At 40.1% G+C, this 23,758-nt stretch overlaps 1 protein-coding gene across 1 annotated transcript in view; it reads right to left on the bottom strand.

Annotated features, from left to right (window-relative positions):
* The window catches only part of SPAG16 (sperm associated antigen 16), a 384,053-nt gene that overhangs the window by 179,253 nt on the left and 181,042 nt on the right, over nt 1-23,758 (bottom strand). The window contains exon 12 of the mRNA XM_066554035.1: nt 6,479-6,664. Within this exon, the coding sequence (XP_066410132.1) occupies nt 6,479-6,664 (186 nt within the window). The remainder of the gene's footprint in view (nt 1-6,478; nt 6,665-23,758) is intronic.

Consider the following 23,758-nt stretch of genomic DNA (forward strand, 5'->3'; position numbering starts at 1 on the left):
ATAAACATTTCTCATTGCTGATGCATGTTGCCTCATACTAAATCCACCATGTCATTTAAGTTTACAACATTGAGTTCAAGCTACATTTCCTGTAAAGTTTTGTGCTTCAAGCTTCATCTTATCCAGTATTATGAAGATTTAGCCATATCTTCCCCTTAACTGAATAGCTCTGCTTTGAATATAATCTTTTCCTTGATAATTCGCATTTTCAAATTGATTTTTTACAATTGGCTCTCTGGGAATTATATCAACGAGATTTTAGACATTCCTGATCCTGAAAAATGTGTTATGGAATTGTAGCATAATTATAAATTTGGAGACTTGGGCATAGGCCTGGATTTGATTTGAAGGATTAATAGCAGCTTGTCTCTCCAGTGTTCCTTGGAGGATTCCAAAGGGAATTCTCCTTTATCAAAATGGCAAGCACTTCCTGCACTGCTGTCAGGAGAGACATTACAAACTACCCAAAAATGGTCCTTCCACATTTCCTCTGAGTTCTTCTACCTGCCTTCTAATTTCCTGGAGGACATTTGTCTTCTCTGAAAATAGATTAGCTCCACTCTTACTGGAATCAATTAAATGTGGGATCTGACCAGAAGAGCCTGTGGCTTGTGTCCCACTGAGCAGCCAGTCAGACACCTCAGATGGGGTATCTGGATAAGGACTGGCTACACACACTCACTCTGATTCAAAAAGTGAAAATACAGCTCCATTTTGAAACTAGAAAATCTTTAGGTTACGTCTGAGGTGATTTTTCAGGATCCTGATATGGATGCATTTGGTGTGGTGAAAAAAACCTACAAATCTGTGAGTAAATAATGCATTTCAAAGCTCTCCATTGCTTAAGGGTAAAGGAAGAAAAAGAAACAGAGTATGAATGTCAAGGATGGCAGGAGAAAACAGGCTAAACCCTGGGCTCTGATGGTACAAAGCAAAGAGTGTGACCAGTCCATTCGGCTACATTAAATCATTAGTGAAACTAGAGAAAAAAACCCACCCCAAAGCATAACAGCAGTTTAAAATCAACTCAACCCTGTCATGCACTGCACACACTCAAGGTGTGTATTAATAAAACACAGGCAGTGCCATCATTGCATGATAGCATTCCACGGTATCATTCCAAGGAAAGCTGTAGCTGACAAGGGCTTCTAATTAAACAAAATCCATCCCTGTTGGATTTCTTTAAATACTAACCCTAAATTTTCCAAAATTAAGTACTTCTTATGAGAAGAAACAAAAGTATAAACAGCAGTTACCAAGTGGAGAGAAGTCACAACAGGAGATAATTTTAATAGGGGCTTTGGAGCAAAAGAAGGGATTATTTATATAAACTAGTAATTAAGGTCAGATACATCTGACACTTGGGCAAAGAAGTGAAAGTGTCCGGTCTTGTTGCAGAGAAGCAAAAAGTGTCACCAATTTTTTTTTGTATATCTGGAAATAAGTAAAAGAATATATGAACACCTCAGTAATAGGACACTACCCTGGAGGTTGTACAGGAGAACTAACAATAACCACTATTAGTCACTTCTAACATTTGCACCTGAATAAATGCACCAATGGATAGAAATGACTGAAGACTCAGGTAAACACACATTTTAAAATTTTTAAATAAAATTTGATTATGCGAGAAATTTCCATGAGTAGAGAAAAATTGCCATGTTAATGGAAAAAGAAAACAAATGAGTGATGGATTAAGGAACCAGAAATGGCTCCAATTCACAAACACTTCCTCACCCTGGGCTCTGCTGCAGGACAGCACAATTGCATTTCTTGCTGGCCTAATTCCACATAGTTTGTACTACTGAAAGGAAGTAGAGAAAAATGGAGAACTGGTCTAATGAGTGTAGAATGGATCAACTGGAGAAAACCAATTCTGGCTGTTCTGCCTGCTGCAAACAATTTCTCAAACTCAAAGCATAAATAACAATGTTTGCATTTAACATTCGCTGTAGAGCATATGTCTGCAAAGCTAAACAACTGCCTGTGTTTACATCAGATATATGATGCTCAGCTTGATTTGCATATCAGAGATCAGGCTGTAAATCTCTGATGATATTTACCACTGGATAATTGAAATTAATCCTGCCAAAATGACTTTGACAGTACTGAATTTATGGTCTGAGAAAACACCCCTGGAACTGGCTGCTGTGCTAGAACATAGCTGGCTGCATATTTCCAACCTGAGCTATGCTGCTGCATTAAATCCTGGCCACAAATGATGAACCTCTCCCTTTCTTCTCCAACTTCCTATTTCCATAATCATTAAGAAGTGGGGATAATTTTGAAGGTAGCAGATATGTCCCTGTTTTGCTGTTTTGTTTTGGTTTAATTTTTTCTAGCCGTGGCAGGCACAGGAGTTACCTTTCTTCCCTGCACTCCCTGTCCCAATGTTACACCACTTTCTTTTTAATTTCTTTTTAAAGAAACCAATTATCCCAGCAGAAAGCATCAAGAAGTTCCAACAGCAGAACTCAGACTCCCCTGAGTCCTTCAGTAACTCACATCATGGCTGTGTCTCCAGCTTGTGTCTATGTTTCCAGGGAAAAAGGAAGGGGCTTGGATTTTTGTTTCTTTGCTTCCTGTTTTATTTCTTAAACTCAGCTTGTATCTTTAAATAGAAGGCACCTAAGCTGTCTAGAAGAACACAGTTTACTACAAAGCTACCTTACATTATCCTCCTGGTAGGAATGTCATTTGTGGCCTGATACATGATTGAAACTTTCATTATACACAGAAGAACACTTGTGAATAAACAAAAACAAACAAAAACTCCAGCAGTAATTTCACATTCTAAGAAAATAAAATTCAAATATTTAGTAGGCAGAACTTTCTCATCATTGGCAAAGAATTATAATTTATTAAATTGTAATTTATTAAAACTGCTGGCAACCTTTTCCTATTCAAGAGATGTTGCATCATGAATTCTTTGGACTCCAATAAGGGCTTTGATGATTGTGCAAGTTGCACCTTGGATTTTGGTGCTAAAAGATAGCAAATAGCCTCCCCAGTTCCTTACACCAAGTTTGCAACTACAGAGAATGCTGTATATTTTCCAAAAGCAACACTTATAGAAAAGTACGTACCTAATGTATAAAAGTGGCTTTTTTGACTCTCAGGAATAAAAAACCAACTGTCACCCACTACAGAAATGGATGGATTTTTATGTGTAGCATTTTTTAAAAACAAACCCCTTTCAGAAAGGTGGCAGTGATCACTCTGACATCCTTCTTGCTTTTCTCCCCCTACAATCTGCTGCTTTCCAGGCCTATTCAATTTGAAAGCAGGCATCCATCCAAATATGTAATATTAAGGAAGAAAGACAGCTCTCATTTATAAAATCTTAATTCCTTGTTAGTGGAAAGAATAAAACCACCAGATTAACTGTGATCACTAATTATTATCCTCCCACAAGAATGTTATCTTGGGCTCTGTCCCTGCTCAGAGCTTGTGGCACCTGTGATGCCTTGTCAAGGCTGACCTAGAAGAGAGGCTAGATGGAGTTAAAGAAGGGATTTATTAAAAAATTATAAAGTAGGGATTTATTAAAAGGATTCCTCAATGGATCCACCTTGGGCAGCACAAGAGCCCAGCCAGGGCTGCACCCAAGATGAACCAAAATGGTCACAAAATGGACACCTGGTCATGGGGTCTCTCACTTTTATAAGTTTTGGTCCATTTGCATATTGGAGTTAATTGTCCAATTACAGCTTTAGATGATGAAGTCCCATCCCTCTTGTTTTTCTCTCTTCCTTCCACCATTGTTTATGCTCCTGGGCTGAGATTTGGATCACTTGTCCTTGGTCCCCAGCTAGAGAAGGAATCGTATTCATTCTCTGTGAAGAATTTGTCTCCCTGCTCTGTGAAGAGAGCTCACCATCCCTTAATATGAAGCTCAGAACTACACACTAAAGCAGCACAGAATCTGAAAAATATAAAAGCTAAAACCTGAGGCATCACTTGGACAGGGAGAATGCTGATGATGGCATTTAGATGAGCACCTGTTCTGTGGGGATGGGGAGACAAGTAACTTTCCAAGCATCTTAAACCATGGAAGGCCTGCTCCTTGTCCCTGCTGTCAACACAGCCCCAGGCTGCCAGGGAGGCTGAAGGAGGGCACACATTGCTGTGGTGGCCAGCCCAGCTGGCTGTGATCACACCAGAGAGCTCCAGGCTCGTGGCACATTCCAGGGGACACCCTGGGACAGTTGGGATTAGTGCTGCACACTTGGCCAGGTACTTCAGCAAGCAGCACTGCCAAGCCCAAACTCACTGCAGGCTCTTCTGTAGAGCAGCTCCAAATCTAACAGCAGCAACTTAACAATCCAATGGAAACCATCAGCTCATTTATCTGTCCAGAGCCTTCCCTAATTTCCAAATCTTGCTATACATCCTGCACAGGCTGATTTTTCACTTAAATGAGCCAACATGGGCCTAAGGCTCAACTGCAGCTGAGTGTTCTGCAGAACCCAGATGGCTTAAGCTTGAACCAGCCACATCTTGTCATCAAACCTCTTGTAGAGAAGCTTTTCCAAAATGTGTCATTTTTGCACAGCCCTCACTTCATATCAATTGCCTACCCCACATACAGCTCTACAAACTCACCTGAGCCAACCACAGCAGAACTCACCTGGTTTTGCACTGAGGCAATGCAACAGCACCCAGCACAAGGCTTTTACTGGGAACACACCAAAAACCCAGCAGTGAGGATTCCCACAGGGGCTTTGTTTTTTCATACTCTGAATGCACCTTATTTTAATCGGACTATGTCACATTTTTATATCACTTCCTGCTGCCTCTAGCCACTGAGATTTTGCATAATTTTTGGTGTTTCAGTGATTCTGCACCGATAGTCAGCCTTTCACACCATGGCTGGGATGTTACTCTCTTATTTTCACAGGCAAAGCACAGCTCAGATAGACTGGAGGCAGAAATGGGAGGTGGTGATGAGTGTGAGTGGGAGGCACCATGGGTTGGTGGTGAAGGTTTGCTTTGATTCCTCTGACTAGAAAAGCTTCCTCAGTAGAGAAAGCATTTTCAACTGCCTAAACAAAACCTTTGCCTATGCAAATTCAAACCCATTCTGACATAAAATTAAAGCTATTGTTAATAATATTTTTTAAAGGTCATGAATATGCCATAAAGGATGATCAAAGCATTAGAAATATACAACAAGTTAAGAAAAGAGTTGACAACACATTAGATTTTTGCTGTTTCCATTTCTAAGGAAAACACTGACCATTAATGCTTATTACTGATAGTAGTGGTGGAAGCATCACCTGTTCTCAGGACTGGCTGACCATTTCTATTATAAAAGCCACCTCTCAGCTGGCTTCAACTTTGCCAAACCTTAACTAGTTGTTTGGGGTTTTTTCCAAAATAATTTGGAATAATTCATGAAAGGATGGGTTAGTTATCCCATTTTGGAAACAACAATTTTAATATTATTTAATGCTTCCTCAATTCATGGTTTGAAAGCAAGACTGGAAATCCAATACTGACAGAGTTTTAATTAACTCTCAATGGAATCTAGATGAATTGCAACAGTTTGAAAAGTCTCCAATAAGAGCTCATTGCAGCTGCAGAAGACTGGGAGGGATTTAGGGAAAAGGAACAGAAGAAGAAATTTTCTCTTGCTTTTTCTTCCCCTGCAGTGGCCAACAATCATGGAGGGGTATTTTACCCCATTCAAATGCAAAGGAAGCAAAAGACCAATAGGAAATGGAAAAATCCATTAGGATTGGATAATAAAGAACCAGGGAAAAGGCCTGTAGGATTGGAAACTTCTCTGTGGACTGATGGCATTCAGCTGTTAATGATCAGACCTAGTACAGTACAGTAATTCAGGAGCCTAGTTTATAGAGAGATAGTTTGGAAAGAGATAAATCCATCCCATTTCTTTAAGGGGTAAGTTAATCAAAACTGAAGACAACTGGAGAGAGTTAAGGAACTAATAATTACTTGGTAAGCACAAATACACTGATATTTTAAAAGCACCTTCATAAAAATGCATTTGCCTGGATAATAAAGAAGGTATATGTTGATTTATTAATCAAGAGTCACCTTGCTGAAACATAGATAATGACTAAAATAAATTTCCACTTGGCTAACCTTAGAGTGTGTTGTATACTTATGAGGTTGAAACAGCAAATAGAAAACTTACTAAGAGTTTTATTCAGTTACTTATTCAAATTACACATTGAAGTCCCACTAAGCTCTTCCCTTAAAACCCCCAGCAGTGAAGAATAATGGATGCCAAGTGAAAGCCTGTAAAAGCAAACACTTCCTTTTTGGCACTATGTTAATTTAAGTCCTTGCTAGCTCCCTTTATCTAGTAAATCCCACCAGAGGCTGACTTTTCCAGCACTGCCTTTGATTCCCTCTGCTCTCCGAGTGAACTCCACCAATCGATGGGGAGCTAAACCACACCCCTGGTTATTAACGAAGGTACGAATTAGCGAGCACAGAGCCTCTGTACCTGCTGACATCCCAGATTTTGCTGGTGCAGTCGGCGGAGGCAGAGGCCACGAAGTCCCCGCAGGAGTGCCAGGAGCAGCCCCGCACGGCGCGGGAATGGCCCCGCAGGGTCAGGATGCAGCCGCTCCTCGACAGGTCCCAGAGCCGCACTGTGGTGTCACCGCTCGATGTCACCAGCTGGGTGCCACTGCTCAAGGGAAAAAACACGTCTGAGCCAGGAGACAGATGAGAAATGTTCAAGCAAAATAATTTAGCTCTGTTTGGAAAGACAGGTTTAAGTTGCATTTGTTGATTTTACCTTAAATACATATGAACAAAAATGATCTTTGAAATGTTTGTATTTTTACTGTGCACAGTTTTCTGACACGCTATAGATGAAGTGGCCACATATGGGAACCCAGGACATCCCTCTGGCTGTCCAGAATGGCCAGGACCCCTGCCAGGGGGCTCAGAAGCCCTGGCACAGAGCCCAGAGAACACCTGTGGTTTTGATTATGACCCATGGAGCAAATTACCAACCTTAGAAGAAGATCAGCAAGCCACAACAGTTTAGGTAGAGTAACAGTGAAGTTCTGACAGGCTGGAAAAGTAGATTTTGGGGTTTTTGGTTTGGGGTTCAGGAGGCAAGATGGAGGGATCTGGGTGTGTCCAGCCTTTCTCCTTCTTCTTCTTGGCCTCCATCTTCTGCTGTGATGTTGGCACTTTTAGATTGGTTTAGAGTAGAAGTTCACTGTCTAACATAGGTGATAGGTATTGGGAAGTAATTGTAAACATTGTATACACAATTTTTAGTATAAAGACATAACACCGCCCCAGAGGCAGGCACTGTGCCTTGGACTGTCTTGCTGAGTGGACCTCAGCAGGGCAGGAGAAAATTTTTTATAGATAAGATACAATAAACAACCTTGAGACCGAGAAATTAAGAGCTCCAACTCATTCTTCAAGTGCCCGGGCTGGGAAAAGAGACTTTGAACATTGTCGGGGTCACAGTGACCCAGAAAGACCCTGAGAGCCACATATTAATAAATACACTATCCAAAGAAAGGTAGATAGGAAGCAGATATCCCCCACAGGAAAGTAAATATGGCTTTCAAATAAATTCCTACTTTTTGCAGTTGATTTTGAGTTAACCAGAGCTTTCAAAATACAGTATTATAGATTCAGGGAAGAATATTTGGTTATTTTCCAAATTCATACCATTTTCAACATATTTTTATTTCTAAAAGCATCCTAATTTTGTTTTTTCTAACTTTGTATAAACACTTCAACATATTCACCATCTCTTGGGGTCATTGATACATTACATAAATTAAAAACACAGAGTTCATCTCAGATTATTTTTTTGCCAAATCTCAGATATAAACTAGTATAATTCTGTTTCCTTAAAGTATGGGCATATGGCTTCAGACTAAGAGTCCATCTGTAACATTTTATATAACTAGTAGGGGATTCTTAATAAAAAAATTAGAAAAAAGTATGTGAAGTGATTCTCTTATTAAACCCTCCCAGACCTACCCTGTGGCTCAGGATTTCTTTGTGCTTAAGAAGAATCCATGGATTTTTTTTTCCCTATGAGTAATTGATTTTTGAACATATGCAAACCTTTGGCAACTGCAATCTCTTATGTCAATGAATTCCAAAATTTAATTATGCCTTGTGTAAAAAGCTCTTGTGGGGTCTTAGACACCTTACTTCATTTTGTTTCATGCTTCTAATTCTACTGCTTTGATTAAAAGCAAACAGAGTGCACCTTCACCATGACTAAGTGTGCCACCAGCCTTGGTGGGACAGGCCCTGTCCTGTTCCTTGCCAGGATGGAGACTCTGACTCATTCCTTGTGCAGATGTGATTCCAGCCCTTGGAGCACATTTCCCATCCCTCTCAGCACCCTGCCAGCTGAAAGGAAAGGAACAGGTACCCAAGGAAGGTACACAAAGGCACTGTTTCCTGCTTTATTCTGTGTTCTTTCCATTTAGTTACTATTTTTGGCACTACTGAACAGAAATTTTCAGCAAACTGACCACAGTGGCTCTGAGATCTCCTTCCTGAGTACTGATAATTAGACACAATCTCACCTATAATCTATTCTTATTTTAGGACTGTTTCTTCCTGTGTGTATGCCTCTGTTATCACCTGTACTGAATTTCAGCTGCTGCTTCACCATCAACTCAACTCTTGAGACAGGAATCTTTTCTTCAAATGCTCCTTTTCACTGCCCTGGCTAATGAGCAAACTCATCCTCACTCCCTTCCCCAGTTTCCAAGATCAGGTCCCAGTACAGATCCCTGTGGGACTCAGAAATTAATTTCTCCATTCTGAAAGTGACATTTGATTCCTATCCTTTCACCAGTTTTTCAACTTGTGAAATAAATTTCCTTTTTATTCAGGACAGTTCTGCTTCCATGAGAGTTTCTGTGAAATGACCTCAAGAAGAATTTGCTGAAAATCCAAGTACAGGAAATTCATGAACCTCCCTTGATCAAGTGCTCAATAAGCCCTTCAGAGAATTCCCAACTGATTTCTGAGACTTAATTTCCAAAGCCATGCTCACAGCTCCCAGGGCTTCACTGCCATAAATGTATCCATGGATCCTGTAATTTGCCTCTTTAATATAATTCCTATCAAGATATGAAAATTAGATCAATCCATCTAGAATGCCTTCATCCCAAAATCATATAAAATACTGAAAAAAGTTATCACAGCCCTCCGAGGAATAACGGAGGTTTTCACTTTCTAAGCAAAAATCTGTTTAAATTGTTTTCATATTAGACAAAAACAAGAAACAGGAAAAATATTTGGGGATAATACACAAAAGTACAGCTTAGAAATAGTTAAGCTGTAGGTTTTCAGACCAATTTCTGCCGTTATCTGAGCAACATCAATAAGATGACCTTGCCCTTAGGATCCAATAAAGTCTTTTATTTAAATAATGGCAAAGGTCCTAACTCAGGCAGTAGAAATCCTTCTTCCACATCTCTGGATATAAAATTGTGGGAACTGAAAAGAGCTCAAGGGTTGATCCTAAGCACTATTGTAAAACTCTGAGTAAGAATACACTCAGAGATATTTAATTCAGTACTGCAGTTTATTTAAAAAAAAAGGTGTGGGACCTGTGGTGTCAACCCTTTTATGTTATATTCTCCCTTTCCTCCTTTTCCAATAGATGTCCACTGAACCACTTGGTAAAAGTAGCTGCTACGACAGCTTGAAATATGTGCATCATTTACCTGATAGATCTTGAGGGAGAACTTGCCATCATGAAAGATCACCCAGCCAAGATTTTGACTATTTTTAACACTTGCAGTTTAGGTTGCTATTTTTTGTGAAAATATCATTATAATATTCATTAATGCAGTTACACCCCCATGCCTCAGACAAAGCTCTGAGAGATTAATCTCTCAACATTTTTTATAACATTGCACAGGAATAGTCCTGAAGCTTTTGTCACACATACCAGAACATAAAGGCATGAAGTCTGAGTAGGGGTTTGGAGGAGACCCTAATTTTGTTGAGCTGTCAGGAATAAATGTGCTTTTGTTAACGAAACACGTTCAGTTTTAATAAGCCAGATCTCAGTTCTGGAGATAGATAAAATTAGAGAAATGACAAACCATCATAGCCTTTATACATTTATAAAATAGGAGCTTAAAACAAATTCAGAGTCAGGTATAAAGTGGGACTGATGAAATCTGCAACTGATTTAGAGGGAAACATGCACTGCCACTGTTGTGAATCACAAAAAGAGATATATGGCTTATGCATTTTTTAATATATAATCCCCAAAATGCTACACAAAGAACTGGTTCCTTGGGCTGAATTTCAAAAATACACCATCCAGGCAGTGATGAAAATCTTTCAGAAAACAGATGTGAGCAGGAAGGTAGTTCAAATGGATTCAATTTGGCAATCTGCAGCAGGGGAAGGAGTTACAAGTGAGGTTTAGCACTCCTTACAGATCAAAGGAGAAAAAAATTGTGGAGATGGGAAATAAAAGTGCAGCAGGAAGCAGATTTGAGGGACAAACTGACAGTGGAAGTAAGAGCAAAAATACTCAGGAACACAGGAATTCAGTGACCCAGCCCCCTGAAACACAAGTTCCCAAATATTCCCTGTGTATAAAAAAAGCATCACGTCATTAAAGGATGGGGATCTGAGATTATCCATGCAGGAACTTAACACCAGCATTTTGGGGAAGCACATGGTGGCTGTCAGGACTGCTTCACACAGAGGCTGCACTCCCTGCTCAGGAAATCCTCCTGGTCAGGATTCACACCAGACACACACATAATGAACAGGAAAGTGCTGTGTCAAGCCAAGTCAGACATCTAAATCAAGATGCTGCTATTAGGAAAAAGCCCTATCTACTTAATAGCTGATCAATAATGACACACTTTCTCTGATTTGCAGCATTTTTCAGTCCTGGGAGATAAAAAGAAATGCTCCAAAATCTGAGGTAATGTTTGTTACCCATGGCTGCAACGTTTTTGTACAGTGCTATTTTTCCTTCTAAGAGCATGTGTGGGGAAGAAACAAATGTATCAGGGAAAGCAGCTGTTTTTAATATTTAGTTTGTGAGTTTACCCAGGTATGGTAGTCACACAGCCCTTTATCAGATGACTGATTTTCAAAAAAAAAAAGTATGCTGATTTTGATATTAAAACATATGAAAATATGACCTCAGCCTTAATTCTCAGCACAATACATAAACTCCATTTGAATTTCAGACTGATCACTAACAGGGAAAGCTCAAAACAATCCTGTGCACTGTGCATATATCTAACTCAGAGGAGAATAAAACACTTTGTTTTTTAACAAATACATCAAAGAACTAGGCAAGATATTAGGAGACAAGAAAAAGGTAAATCCTATCTTGTTCTGTCACTTCAAACACATTCACATTTATGCAAATAACATTGCCAGCTGTCAGAAATGTGGTGTTTTTGTAAAGAAGCAGCACCTTTGTGCATGGTGCTCTGTGGATCCCAAACAGTTAGGTTTGTATGGTATTGTGTGGCTTGGTTTTGGGGGTTTTCTCTTTGTACTTTCTAGCAGACCAAAGGACTATATGGATGAAACATGCCTGTATTGAATAAAGTATTTGTGTAGAAGAATCTTTCCAAAATTCTAGGCAATGGAGAGCCCATGGCACCCATAACCCCTGTCTTGCCTCCATGGATTGACCATTTTTAAAAACATGAAATGTACATAAAGTTCTACCTTTCAGCTAATTTCTGGCATTCCTAACTGGTACTGTAAACTTGCTCTTCCAGAAACAATTAGAGTGGAAAAAACTTTGGAAACATTAATTCCACCTTCCACAAAAAGGGATGGAACATTAACTTCTCAAGCCTTAAATCTTTCCTCCCCATATATTCTAAACACACACACACACATTCCCTTTCATTACACATTCCTGCTCCTTCCAGATTCACTGTTCTCACTACAAAGACACCTTTCCATTAACACTTCCCAAGTTGTAGACACATTAATAATTAAGACTCATATTCAGCAACAACATGAGCCTTTGGCACAGAGTCACTTTGCAGCATTTCATGAGGCTGAGTGCCTCTGTGGAATGCCACTCAGGTGACAACAGCTACACCAACAGCACTCCCCTGTAAATGTGTCACTCCTAACATCAACAGCCAAAGTGCAAATACTGCTCCTGCTTCAAATATTTCTGGACAAGGGACATAGCTCTGGCCTTGGACTGCTCCAGGATATTACTCATGTTTCCTCTCAAGACCCTGTGGCCAACAACAGTTCTCAAAGCAAAACCAAGTCAAACCTAACCTGGGTTCAAGTTTTTTGTCTTAAAAAAGCTGCAGCAAGAGGCAGCATCTGACTGGAGCTTAAACAATGCAAGTGATGCCTCAGGTTCTGGTTTTTATATTTTTCAGATTCTGTGCTGCTTTAGTGTGTAACTCTGAGCTTCGTATTAGGGCATGGTGAGCTCTCTTCACAGAGTAGGGAGACAAAACAATTCCTTCTCTAGCTGGGGACCAAGGACAAATGATTCAAATCTCAGGCCCAAGAGCACAAACAACATGGACTGAAGAGAGAAAAACAAGAGGATGGGACTTCATGGGCTGGAGCTATAATAGGACAATTAACTCCAATACGCAAATGGACCAGAACTTATAAAGTGAGAGACCCCGTGACCAGGTGTCCATTTTGTGACCATTTTGGTTCATCTGGGGTGCAGCCCTGGCTGGGCTCTTGTGCTGCCCAAGGTGGATCCATTGAGGCCTTTTAATAAATCCCTGCTTTATTCTTTAACTCTGCCTAGCCTCTGTTCCAGGTCAGCCTTCACAGGGCATCACAAGCATCAGCAACACAACAGCAAATCTTAAACATATAGTCCAAAATGTTACAGGGGTAAGGGTCTTTCACCATGACATTGAAAAACACTTCAAAATCAATATCCAACCAGTTAATTGGAAAAAATACATCTCTTATTTACCTCTGTTCATGCAATTATTCAAAAGCAAAATTCTAAAAGCCCCTATGTTATTTGCAATATCAGCAAGGTTGACAGTAGGCACAGTAAAGTACAAGGGAAGAACTGCAAATACTGCTAAAGTTTACTTGAATTTTGGTGACATTTTTTGCTAGGTCAAAGAGGAAATATAAAGAAAGAAAATGCCTAGGGAAAAAAGTTATTCCATGAAGAACAGAACTAATCAACACTGAGTGCCTATGGAAGCATCTTTTGCCCACTTCCTTCATCATCGTAGCTGTGGATTAAATAAATCTATCAAGAATTGATTGATCCTTTAGAGTTCTCTTTTCCAATTTTGGCCAGACTTACCCTGCGAGTTAAAAGTTACCAGAGAGAGTGGAAGAGAGCCTAAGGAACATGTTCAAGGGGGCTGGGGGAAAATATATCCTTGTAAACCTAATTTACTTGGAAACAAGGTTAAAACCAGGAATCCAGACAACTACACTTAGCAAAGTAGACATCTACTAATGGAGTCCCACCTTTGGTTACAACAGCTGTATTTAAAAACTCCATTTTCCTGTTGGTGCTGAAAACAATGTAAGGGATGGAAATGCCAAACATCAGTTCAGCTCTGCAGCCATTGCAACTCTTCTTTATTCTCCTACTTTGTCACTGCCCTGCATTTTCTTCTCACCAGAGAAGGTGGAAATTGGGCTGAATTTAAAAAATGTTGGAGTCAATTTACAATTTAAGAAGTTCCCATTAAAATGATTGAAAAGACAATGGGTGATTTTCTGCCTCACCAAGCAGGATGCTTGCACAGTTCCTCTGAAAAGGATGATGTGGATCCAACTCTCTGCGGGTCCAAAGGAAGATGGGACAAAGACTTGGAAGAGGAATTCACCAGGGATTACATGGAAACAGCATCTGGCTCAAAGTACTTTGAAATAAGAAGTGGAGTCCAGGGGAGTACTAAGACCAAACCTCACCAATGCCTTTCCTATTCTTAGCCATTCTGAGGCATGCCCTGGTACTCACTGCTGGGAACTGGATGATGGTCCAGAAAATTCTGGCATGGAGAGCCATCCTTATGTTCTTAGTCTGTGTTTGAACAAAACACTCAGCAGCAAAGATTTTGTTTCTAAGATTTTGTGACCTTGAAACAGACTTCAGATATAGTTCACTTTTTTTGTTGCTGGAGTTCTGAGACTCATTAATTATTTACAGTGACACTTCTTATTAAGAACCCCTTGGGATTTTTTGGATCTGTAGTTCATTTTGGGTGTTGCTTTAATTATCCTGGTGGTCTATGTGTCTAAGAAACATTTTATGTAGTAATTGTAATATGTTTCATCCTTCAGAATAATCTCAAGCCAGATTTTCCCCACTTTATAAATAGATATGAAATGTTGTTTTTACAGAAGGTGAAAGCTAGAATACTCAGCAGCAGAAATACAACAATACCTTTTCTCATTTATCATTGCAGGTGAGGAGGAAAAAAAATTAATTTCAAAAATACAAAATCAATTATAGACTGACATTTTACAAGCCGAGGAAAGCCTTCCAAAGGCTTTTAGGGCAGTAACCAGCAGATGGTGGATGGCACATGGACACATGGTTTTTTGTAGGGGAAGGAAAACACAACCATTCTGCAAAATCCTTTGCCATAAGGCTATTGGCTGGAAATCCTCAGAATCCTGTCAATGTGTAGCACGCCAAGTGCAAAACTTGAGGCAATTTTTCACTCCACATTACCTAACTGGGAGATCTTTCTGGGCTATTTCCTGCTCATACACTGACCTGTGCCAGGAGAAGTGTTTCCCCTCGTGCTCTCTGGCTGGCAGCTGGCTGTGACAGCAAGGGCAAACAGGAAAGCAAGGTATTGGCACCAAACTGCTTCTGGATAGACTGACACCAGGACTAGGCATCACACAAGCAGCAAACTTCTGTTTTAATGAAGCTCACCTTCTCCATGAAAACTTCCTTGAGGCTACTTCCACTTCAAGAGTGACAGGTTCCCATCTGCAAACATTCAAATACAACGTGCTCCTAACTACCAGAAAGAGTCCTGGTATGGGATGGGTGAACTCCAAGGTAAAAAATTGAAGCTATTTATTAACAACTTTCAACTTAGCAAGTCCTCCATACTTAAAACTATCTTTCCTTTCTGACCTGAGTACTGGTACCAGAAGCTGCTGTGTGAGCAATCCTGTTTCACCTGAGGCCTTTCCCACTGCTCTTACCTGCACATCTTCCCGTGCCCAAGTACCCCTTTTTTCCCAAGTGCTGGCCCACTCTAAACACAGCCTATAGTTCTACATTCAGGATAATTATAATGTTTTTTAATAATTTTTTTAACATGACTTTTTGTTACAATAATTTGGTAATTCCAGATTGCTCCAATGCAGGTTACAAACAACACAGACACCACTCAGGTCTGCCCCATTCAAATCCAGTAGCTGAGCTTGGTATTGCCCAAAACATATTTACCATTTACTGCAGGCTAGACTCTTTGATGTATGAAAATGGCTTATCTGCCATGCAATATGATGGAATTAGAGGTGGTTATAAAATAAATTAGGTGCCTTGTAGAAGGCAGCTTTTAGTATGTGGAAAAATGGCTTTTAGGAGGCTTGGGAGGCACACCAGGTAAGGAATAAAAATAAAAAGAGGAAAGATAAACTAGTTACAATACTTGGAGATTAGATGTAGCAAAATATGTGTCAGCAAGACAGCAGGCACTACACAATGCAGGGCTCTGGGGAAAAATTAGACAGCAATGAGTTCCCTTTTTACAATTATTTAGCATTAAAAAAAGATGCTTTTTTAAAAAGCTTCCTGCCAATGCACATCTAGCAGCCCACAGCAAAATCAGACACCTATTTAACAAGGGGTAGGAGAATCCTGGCCTCCAGCTGGAAGCAGGGAGCTCGTGGGAGCCTGGCCAGTGGTATCTGCAACAAATATGAGGCCCTCTTATGCTGAAAGCAAACAGTGTTCCTGGGTCCAGTTGTGCCACTTTGCTGTAGCCTACTGCCAAGTAAATTTTCCTCCATTAACTTCACGAGAAACAACTATTTTACCTGAAATCAAATCTAATGAGTAAACATTGCAAAACTACCACATTTTCCAGAAATGAGATCTATTCTGTACCATTCCAACACTTTCTCTCAAACAATCCAGTGTAAGTTAAAGTCTTTCTGTACACTGTTAAATTTTTAAAATAATGTATTTAGTCCACATAAAATCATGCATAGTACCAATCAATATCCATGACATACATTAAACAGTGAGCCATTACAGTGTGATACTTCATCTCAACACCCATCCCATCCAGTTTGGTCATTTTTCCTCCACTGGAATGACTCCAAATCCTCAAATTGTAATGAAGCGCTGTTGAAGTAGGGAAAAATGTAGTTTGGAAGGAGTTCAGATACATGAATTCCATGTACAGAACAGATTTATGACCTATATTAACAGCGATAATCCTGTGTCTCAGTTCCTCTGAAATGCAAAGTTGTGGCTCAGTCATTTTAAATCCATTATCATCCCCCAGTGGTGGTCCAGGGATGTCTAATCACAATCAATAGCCAGTAATGAACGATAGTCATTAATCCCATTTGCATGTTTGTATAAAGCATCATTTTTAAGCTGCATATTCATATGCAGAGAGAGTTCAGTGAGTGCACAGAGATTTTGCAGCTGGTGGAAAGCTCTGCACTGGGATTTGAACATTCCCAGGCCCCTGGAAGGATATGTAACTCACTCTGTGTAATGATCCTGACAGTGAAGGCCAAGAAAACACACAGGACAGTGCATGAGCCCAGTGTTTGTACTTGGGGCAGGTGATGATCTCACTGAGCCATGCCCTGGGGATACAGGGACACAGCTTGAGGATGGAGAGTGAGTTAATGGAGACAGTAATCAATAAAAATCTAACTGCAAGAGTGGAGGAGGAATGGAAATGTTGAACATGAGCAGAATGAATGCTGGGCTGATACACGAGAAAGCAGAATAGCAAAGTGAATATAAATGTCCACCCTTCCTCTGAAAGGCTTTGCATGAAAACTGAGCTTTCATCCACGAGGCCATGCAGCCTAAACACTGACTGCTCAAGAGAGGGACAGCAGAAATCCCTTCAAACACAACTCTCACAGGTAATCTGAACCATAGACAGTGTTTGCACTGTGGCCCTCCCCCTCTGATCCCCAATTGTTTTATATAGACACTACTCAGACACAAAAGCAGTAATTATCACAAAATAAGAATGTGGTTCCACATCCATATCCCTCAGCAGTCAAACAAGTCCTGATGCTTTGCATGAAAACTGAGCTTTCATCCACAAGGCCATGCAGCCTAAACACTGACTGCTCAAGAGAGGGACAGCAGAAATCTCTTCAAACACAACTCTCACAGGTAATCTGAACCATAGACACAAACACTGTGGTCTTCTCCCTCTGATCCCCATTTGTTTTATATACACACTACCCAGACAAAAAGGCAGTAATTACAACAAAATAAGAACTTGGTTCCACATCCAAGTTCCTCAGCAGTCAAACAAGTCCTGATGCTCATTCCCAGCTGGGCAACTTCTCGTGCTTCCTGTGCTAGTGCAACTGTTTTGTACCTGGAATTCCCCAAATTACTGCAGCCACACAGCTTGAGGGGAAGCACAGAAACACAATAAATGACTGTGCAATTCATACCTGGAGTTTGTGCTCCAGACAAAATCTTGTAAACACTCTAAATATTTGGGGGTTATTTCCAATTCAAATATCTTAGATATTGCCTCAATTGAATTGCCATTCTCTAGTCAACTCTAACACTAATGTTTGTTATTTTAACAGTTGCACTTTAGGAAAGGCTCATTTTAACAATATAACAAACACAGATATCTCCTTAGCCACTCCACTAGAACCCTTGCAGCAGACCTGAGGGAAAATACAATTGCCTTTATTGCACAGAAGAAAGCAATAATGAAGCGAGGATGTTAAAGGCATCAAGATTATAATTGCACTCAGAGAAACATAACACAAGAGATTCTATTAAGAGAGATGTTTTGACGTGTATAACAACTGAACAGAGTCAGAGCAACATGTCCAGGATCAGAGCAGTGAACTGAGACTCCCCAGCCCCAGTGAGATGGCAGCTCCCTCTGCAGCTCCAGCTCCCCAGCACAAAATGCTGATGAAGCCAGAAGAAAACCTGAACTACTCAAAATCGGAGCCACCAAAGTGAACAACAGTTTTTTCCTCACAGCCTAAATAAAACATCAGCAAAACTGAACTGCTTCTGGTGACTCACAGGCAGCAAGAGCTGCAGGAACTGAAAATCAGACAGATGTACAGAAAAAGAAACCAAGAGCTCCTTGAAAAGCAGGCAAATTTCTGCAAAACTTTCAGAGAACACACTCGTGGCTCAAATGAAGCTGAACTAATAGGTTTAGAAATATCCCATTTTATTGATACTCTATAAAGAGATGTCAACTGCCTATTCCTCCACCCTTTATCTATCAGAGTGGTTATCATATAGAAATTACTTTCTTTCTTTCAAGTAAACACCAAATCTAATTACCTCACAGCTGATCAGAAAGTTTCCTTGCAATTTCTAAGTCAAAACAATTACATCAAAATGGTGATTCTTAATAACTAAATAAAGTTTTTCTGAAAGAGAAATATTAAACTTGACACCTGTTTTGTAAAATCCATAATCACAGTATCTTTTCAACCTAATATCAGATTGTTTTAAAGCCCCCCAAATTAAATATGTCTGTTTTCAGGTCCAAAATTCAGATAATGGCAGAATGTAGCACATGAGGTCATCACTAAAGCAAAATAACACAATTTCTGTGTAAAGTAAGCATTCAGAACATTTGAAAACTATTACCTTATGGGCAAGCATAACATCTAAGTGATAGATGATGAAGGTAATTAAATAAGAAATTAAATAATACTACACAAAGACTAGCTAACTTTCTATCCCCATGAGGATTTCTAATGCATCCAAGGTCACACATTGTGGGTATGAAGACTGAGGCTTTGCTAAAGAGCCTTTACAGAGATGTTCTGCATCTGTGATGGAGGGGCTGCAAATTCATCAGCAGAAATACCATTAGTTTATCAAGAGGATTCAATCACTGGTGTTGAAGTTCAGTGTGTTTGAAACCACCTGTGAAAGCAACTGCAGAGTGCTTTCAGCAAAGGGCAGCATTTATGACAACGGGTTATCTTCCTGTAGTTATTTCAAATATACATCTGAATTGCTCAGTGGGAGGAGTGCTGCTTCTGCCAAACCTTTCCTCCTTCTCCTGTCTCCAGCTGTCCTCAGCACTTCTCTCTCCTGCCACTCACTGAATTATTGTAATGGAGATATTATTAGTGAATCACTACCTTGGAGTGGTCAGTATTTCCATTCCTTGTATAAGAAATACAAGCCAAAGGTAGTTTTTCATGGATGAAAAAGTGAAGCCTATTCAGTAACCACATTATGGAACTGCACACTGTTTGCTTTCTAAAATCAATATAATGAAAGACTCTCCAGGTTCCATGCAATAGGGATATTCTTTGGTCTTTTTATTGATGGGGAAAACTACTTCTGTAAAGCAGAAGTAACATCCTTGGAGAACATCAATGGCCTAATCATGAATGCTTCTGAAGGCAAACCTTGCAGAGGGCTCGTGGGCTGCCACTACAACCACCTCAGAGACACAAGATGAGAGGCACTGGGGCAAAGCAGGCAACTGAGCATTTGGCAACAAAGAAAATCTCCAGAAGTCTGGACATCTCCTGGGAACCCCAGCTTGTGTGAGGAAATTCTCCTCAGAAAAAAGCCAACTACTGAACAACAAATCAGGATCTAAATCTGTAGCAAAGTTACAATTGTTATCAGTCTGTGTTTTCCAAAAGTGCATTGCAGAACTGAGCTCTCTAAAGAAAATAAAAATGAGATACAAATGAGATTCAGTTTTTTCTTGAAATAGATACTCACCAATAGTTAACAGAGCTCTTTGAAATGAAAACATACTTTATGTATATATTTACATCTCAAAACCCCACAGAGAATAACCAACAGTGCCACGTGCCAGAAGAGATTAGTATGGGTAGAAATATTTGGCTTTTGGGAGTGGGTGGAAGGGGAAAAAATTTAATCAAATCCATTACCTGGTTATTGATTTCTCTTTGCCAGACTGATCCTGTAGAATACTTATAAAGCCTTTGACATTGAGATGTTTGGCCAAAAATATTGGATTAGACTAAGCAAAAGCTGAGCTTCTCATGTAATCTCTCATATTTCATTTATATGTGATTTATTCCTTTGTCCAGCAGAGGCTTTTTATTGATAAAAATAATGAGATTGAGAATCCCAAAGGAAATCTAATGCCCACCCACACATGTTTGTGACGTAAAAATAGCAGGCTTTGTAAGCTTGAGAGAGAATGATGTTATGTTGAAACTGTTTCCTTGTACAAAAAGTATGAAGCTTATCAAAGATTTTGAAATAAATAAAGCTACTTTTGAAATTAAAATTTTGCTATACTTGAAAACACCAAGCACACAGTGAATACTGTACTCTGGGGAACTGAATAAAAGACTTCTGAAATAGTTTTTTTTCCTTGCAGAATAAATGAATACAACTTTTTTTCTTTTGACTCCTGTATTAGCTCAGTTTGATAAAGCACTTTAACAGATGTCTCGACTGCTAAATATGATGTGTTACATAAAGCCAGTTAGATGACTGAAAATTAATCGTGCCACTCAAAAGAAGTTTCTTACCACTGGCAAGTTTAATATGTAATCTGGTAACTAAAGGCTTTATTGAACTATGCAGGAATTCAACATCCTCTAAAAAATTATATCATTATGCCTTTTCAATAAATAAATGTTCAAAAGTCCTAAGTAGAACATGCAGACTATCTCATGTTTCTTTCATAGCTATCAGTAGTAGTAAAAGGATAAATAAAACCCATCTGTTTCTGCAGTGAGACCTGAATGAGGTTTTAAAGACTATTTCAAAGCACAAATCAAAATAATTCTATTCCACTGATAGCCAACAGAGACCTTTGTGATTAACCTGAGTCTTACAATTCTTTTTTAACTTAATGCTTAGAGGGGAGTTGGTGGCTTTCAAGTCTCAGCCTTGTTTAATGTATAGTGTGAAACTCAGCATTTACAACTCCAAAGCCAGCAGAGAAAGAGTTCTGCAGCTCACTGTCCATGGACCTTTTATTACCAGTAATCTCCAAATCTCTTCCCTGGGAGGACTGTTGCTCTGGCTGGCTCAGTGGCCAGGCAGGAGGGTGAAGGTGACACCCTTCCTCCTCCTCTTCCTCCTCCCTGGCTCCCAGGTGTGCGCAGCAGCTCCTGAGCAGCCTTCTCCCACCAGGGCCAGTTCTGCCTTGCTTCAGTTCCTCGCTCTCGAGCTAAAAGGTGCAATTAATGGAACCCTTGAATCTGAACTCTGCTCATGAAACCACTTGCAAGGTTTCTGTGCTGTCCATAACGAATCCAGCAGTTCCCTGAGAGTGCAGACAGAACCTATCCCTGGGATGTGCTGCACATCTCCTGCCCACTTGGGCAGCTTGTGCTCAGAACTCAACCCCTCTAGAAGGACCTGAGCAGCTGGAAGTGCATTGCAGAGCCACACAGTGCCTGCCCAGGGAATTATCTGTGAGGTCCAGGGATTGTGGAAATGTTGTGGGATTGGGCAGTAATCCCACAGAAGCACACACAACTCTTAACACCACTGGAAAAGCAATGTGGAGCACGACAAACAGGAGGGTGCCTGAGCACATCACTACTGAAACTATTCCATAATAGGGCTTGAAATGGTCCCTGATGAAGCTGAATTTCCAGCCTGTTCCTGTTTAAATATCTCCAGGAGCTCCTTTTTGTTCTGCTGGCTTACATGTCATCTTGGTGTGACTGCTGACCCAGCCTGGGCAGTGCCTCTGAAGGAAGGGTGATAAAAATGAACACTTGAAAATCACTGCCTCCAAACCTCTCTTAATTTCTTCCTGGGGATAGATTTTTTGCAGACCCCAAAAGAATATGTAAAGGTCTCTTCTAAGAGAGAGCCTGCAATAGCATAGTCAAATCCCACTGCTTAATACTAAATCACAGTTTCCATGCAGACAAATGCCGCTGCATTTCACTAAAACAAACAGACATTAGATTGTAGCAACATCCTCTAGATCATGGAATCATAACTTCAGCAGTGACTGTCTGTTCTGTAAGTCCCCCTAGTTCCACCAAATAACTACACCATCAAATCTTGGAAGCCAGAACATTAAACAAAATGGCATAAGACATAATTCCTGCTTCTTTTCGTAGAAATAAAAATGAATCGAAGAATGGCATTAGGAATTATTCAAGTACAAGGAGAAATATATTTGATGTTGGTGGAATGTTTTAAATTATCTTGCTACTGTGACTTAAGAAGCTACTCTTCCCTGTATGTCACCAAGTGCTTTTCATTTGCTGAGCCTTTGTGGGCCCTGTACCATCTTAGCTATTTAAAAGACATTATTTGCAATTTGTAACTAAGAAAGCAGTCATTTCTTTTTAGTACCAGATTTTGTGTGACTCTCTTCATACCCTGCAGATGTTTCTCAGCACACACTGATAGCTGAGGATATTATGATTGTCAAGAAGATTGGTGTGGATTGATGCATCAGCAGCTCCCAGGACTGGGACACTCCTGAGCAGCACAGGTGGGGGATGAATAAAGCAGCACACCTTGTAATTCACCTTGATAATCAAAGCACTTGGGGCTCCCAAACTACAAAGATATGTCCACTGAGAAATTCACAAGTGGTGCCTGGACCTGCCGAGCTGTCAAGTCTGATTTTTGCTCCTCAGTGCTTCCCTCCAAGCACAGAGTCCTGTGAGATGCAGTGAGCAAGGAGCAGTGTCAGCCTGTGCCTGCTGCCTCAGAACATCTGAGCCTGGCTGGATCAAACCCAGCTGCCTCTCCTTTCTGGACTGCCCTCCCTCCCATCACTCCTCAGAGGTTTCTCCACACCCTCCCTCCCTTCCTCCATTACTGTTCTGCTGGGCTTTTCAGTCTCTCCTTTTCCCACACAAAGTCATCTCTGGAGAGCTTCTTCACAAATGATAAGATAAAAAAAGAAATTAAAATAATGTAAAGAAAACAAAATTAGGGGCTTAGCTAAGTAAGAATTAATTTCACTTTCAAAGTCTATTCTGACTTCAATTCTGCTCAGGAATTTGCTTTTTAAGAGGATTTTATACAAAAATTTCAGAGAATTTTTGTACGATGAGAAAATAACTTTCACTATGATAGAGTCTTACATACATAATTTTGTATTTATCAGACATTGCTTTTGGAAACTTTGAGCAACTATCACTATCCTGGTTCTTTTTCCCCACCCTGGATTGTCAGCAACATTTTGGACTTGGTCTTGAGGCCATGACAGTGCTCAGTTACCCAGAGCCTGCTACAGAATTTCCCTAAAAGCTTCTTGAGTGAATTCAAGCCCACCTGGAGTTGCATTCCCTCCACAGCTCATTCAATCTCTCTCCAATCCCTCACATCCATCCTCCACAGGTTCTGCTAATTCTCTCTCTACAGGGTTGTGTTTCTCCTCTATCCATGCACAGGTTTCCATCTGACTAACATCAGCTCCTCCAGCTTTGAGAAATACCACCCAGATATATATCAATACTTCTGCTCTGGAGAACATGGATTTTTATCTCATCGTTCTCTTGCTTCCCCTCATTGGCACCTTCTTCTAGGGTATCAAACATTACATGCTTTTATTTGCATGTCTGATGCATGACCATACTTATTTTACCTTTTCTTTAGTTTCTTTTTTATTAA

The sequence above is a fragment of the Molothrus aeneus genome, chromosome 7 (genome assembly GCF_037042795.1).
Source record: "Molothrus aeneus isolate 106 chromosome 7, BPBGC_Maene_1.0, whole genome shotgun sequence".
NCBI lineage: Eukaryota > Metazoa > Chordata > Aves > Passeriformes > Icteridae > Molothrus > Molothrus aeneus.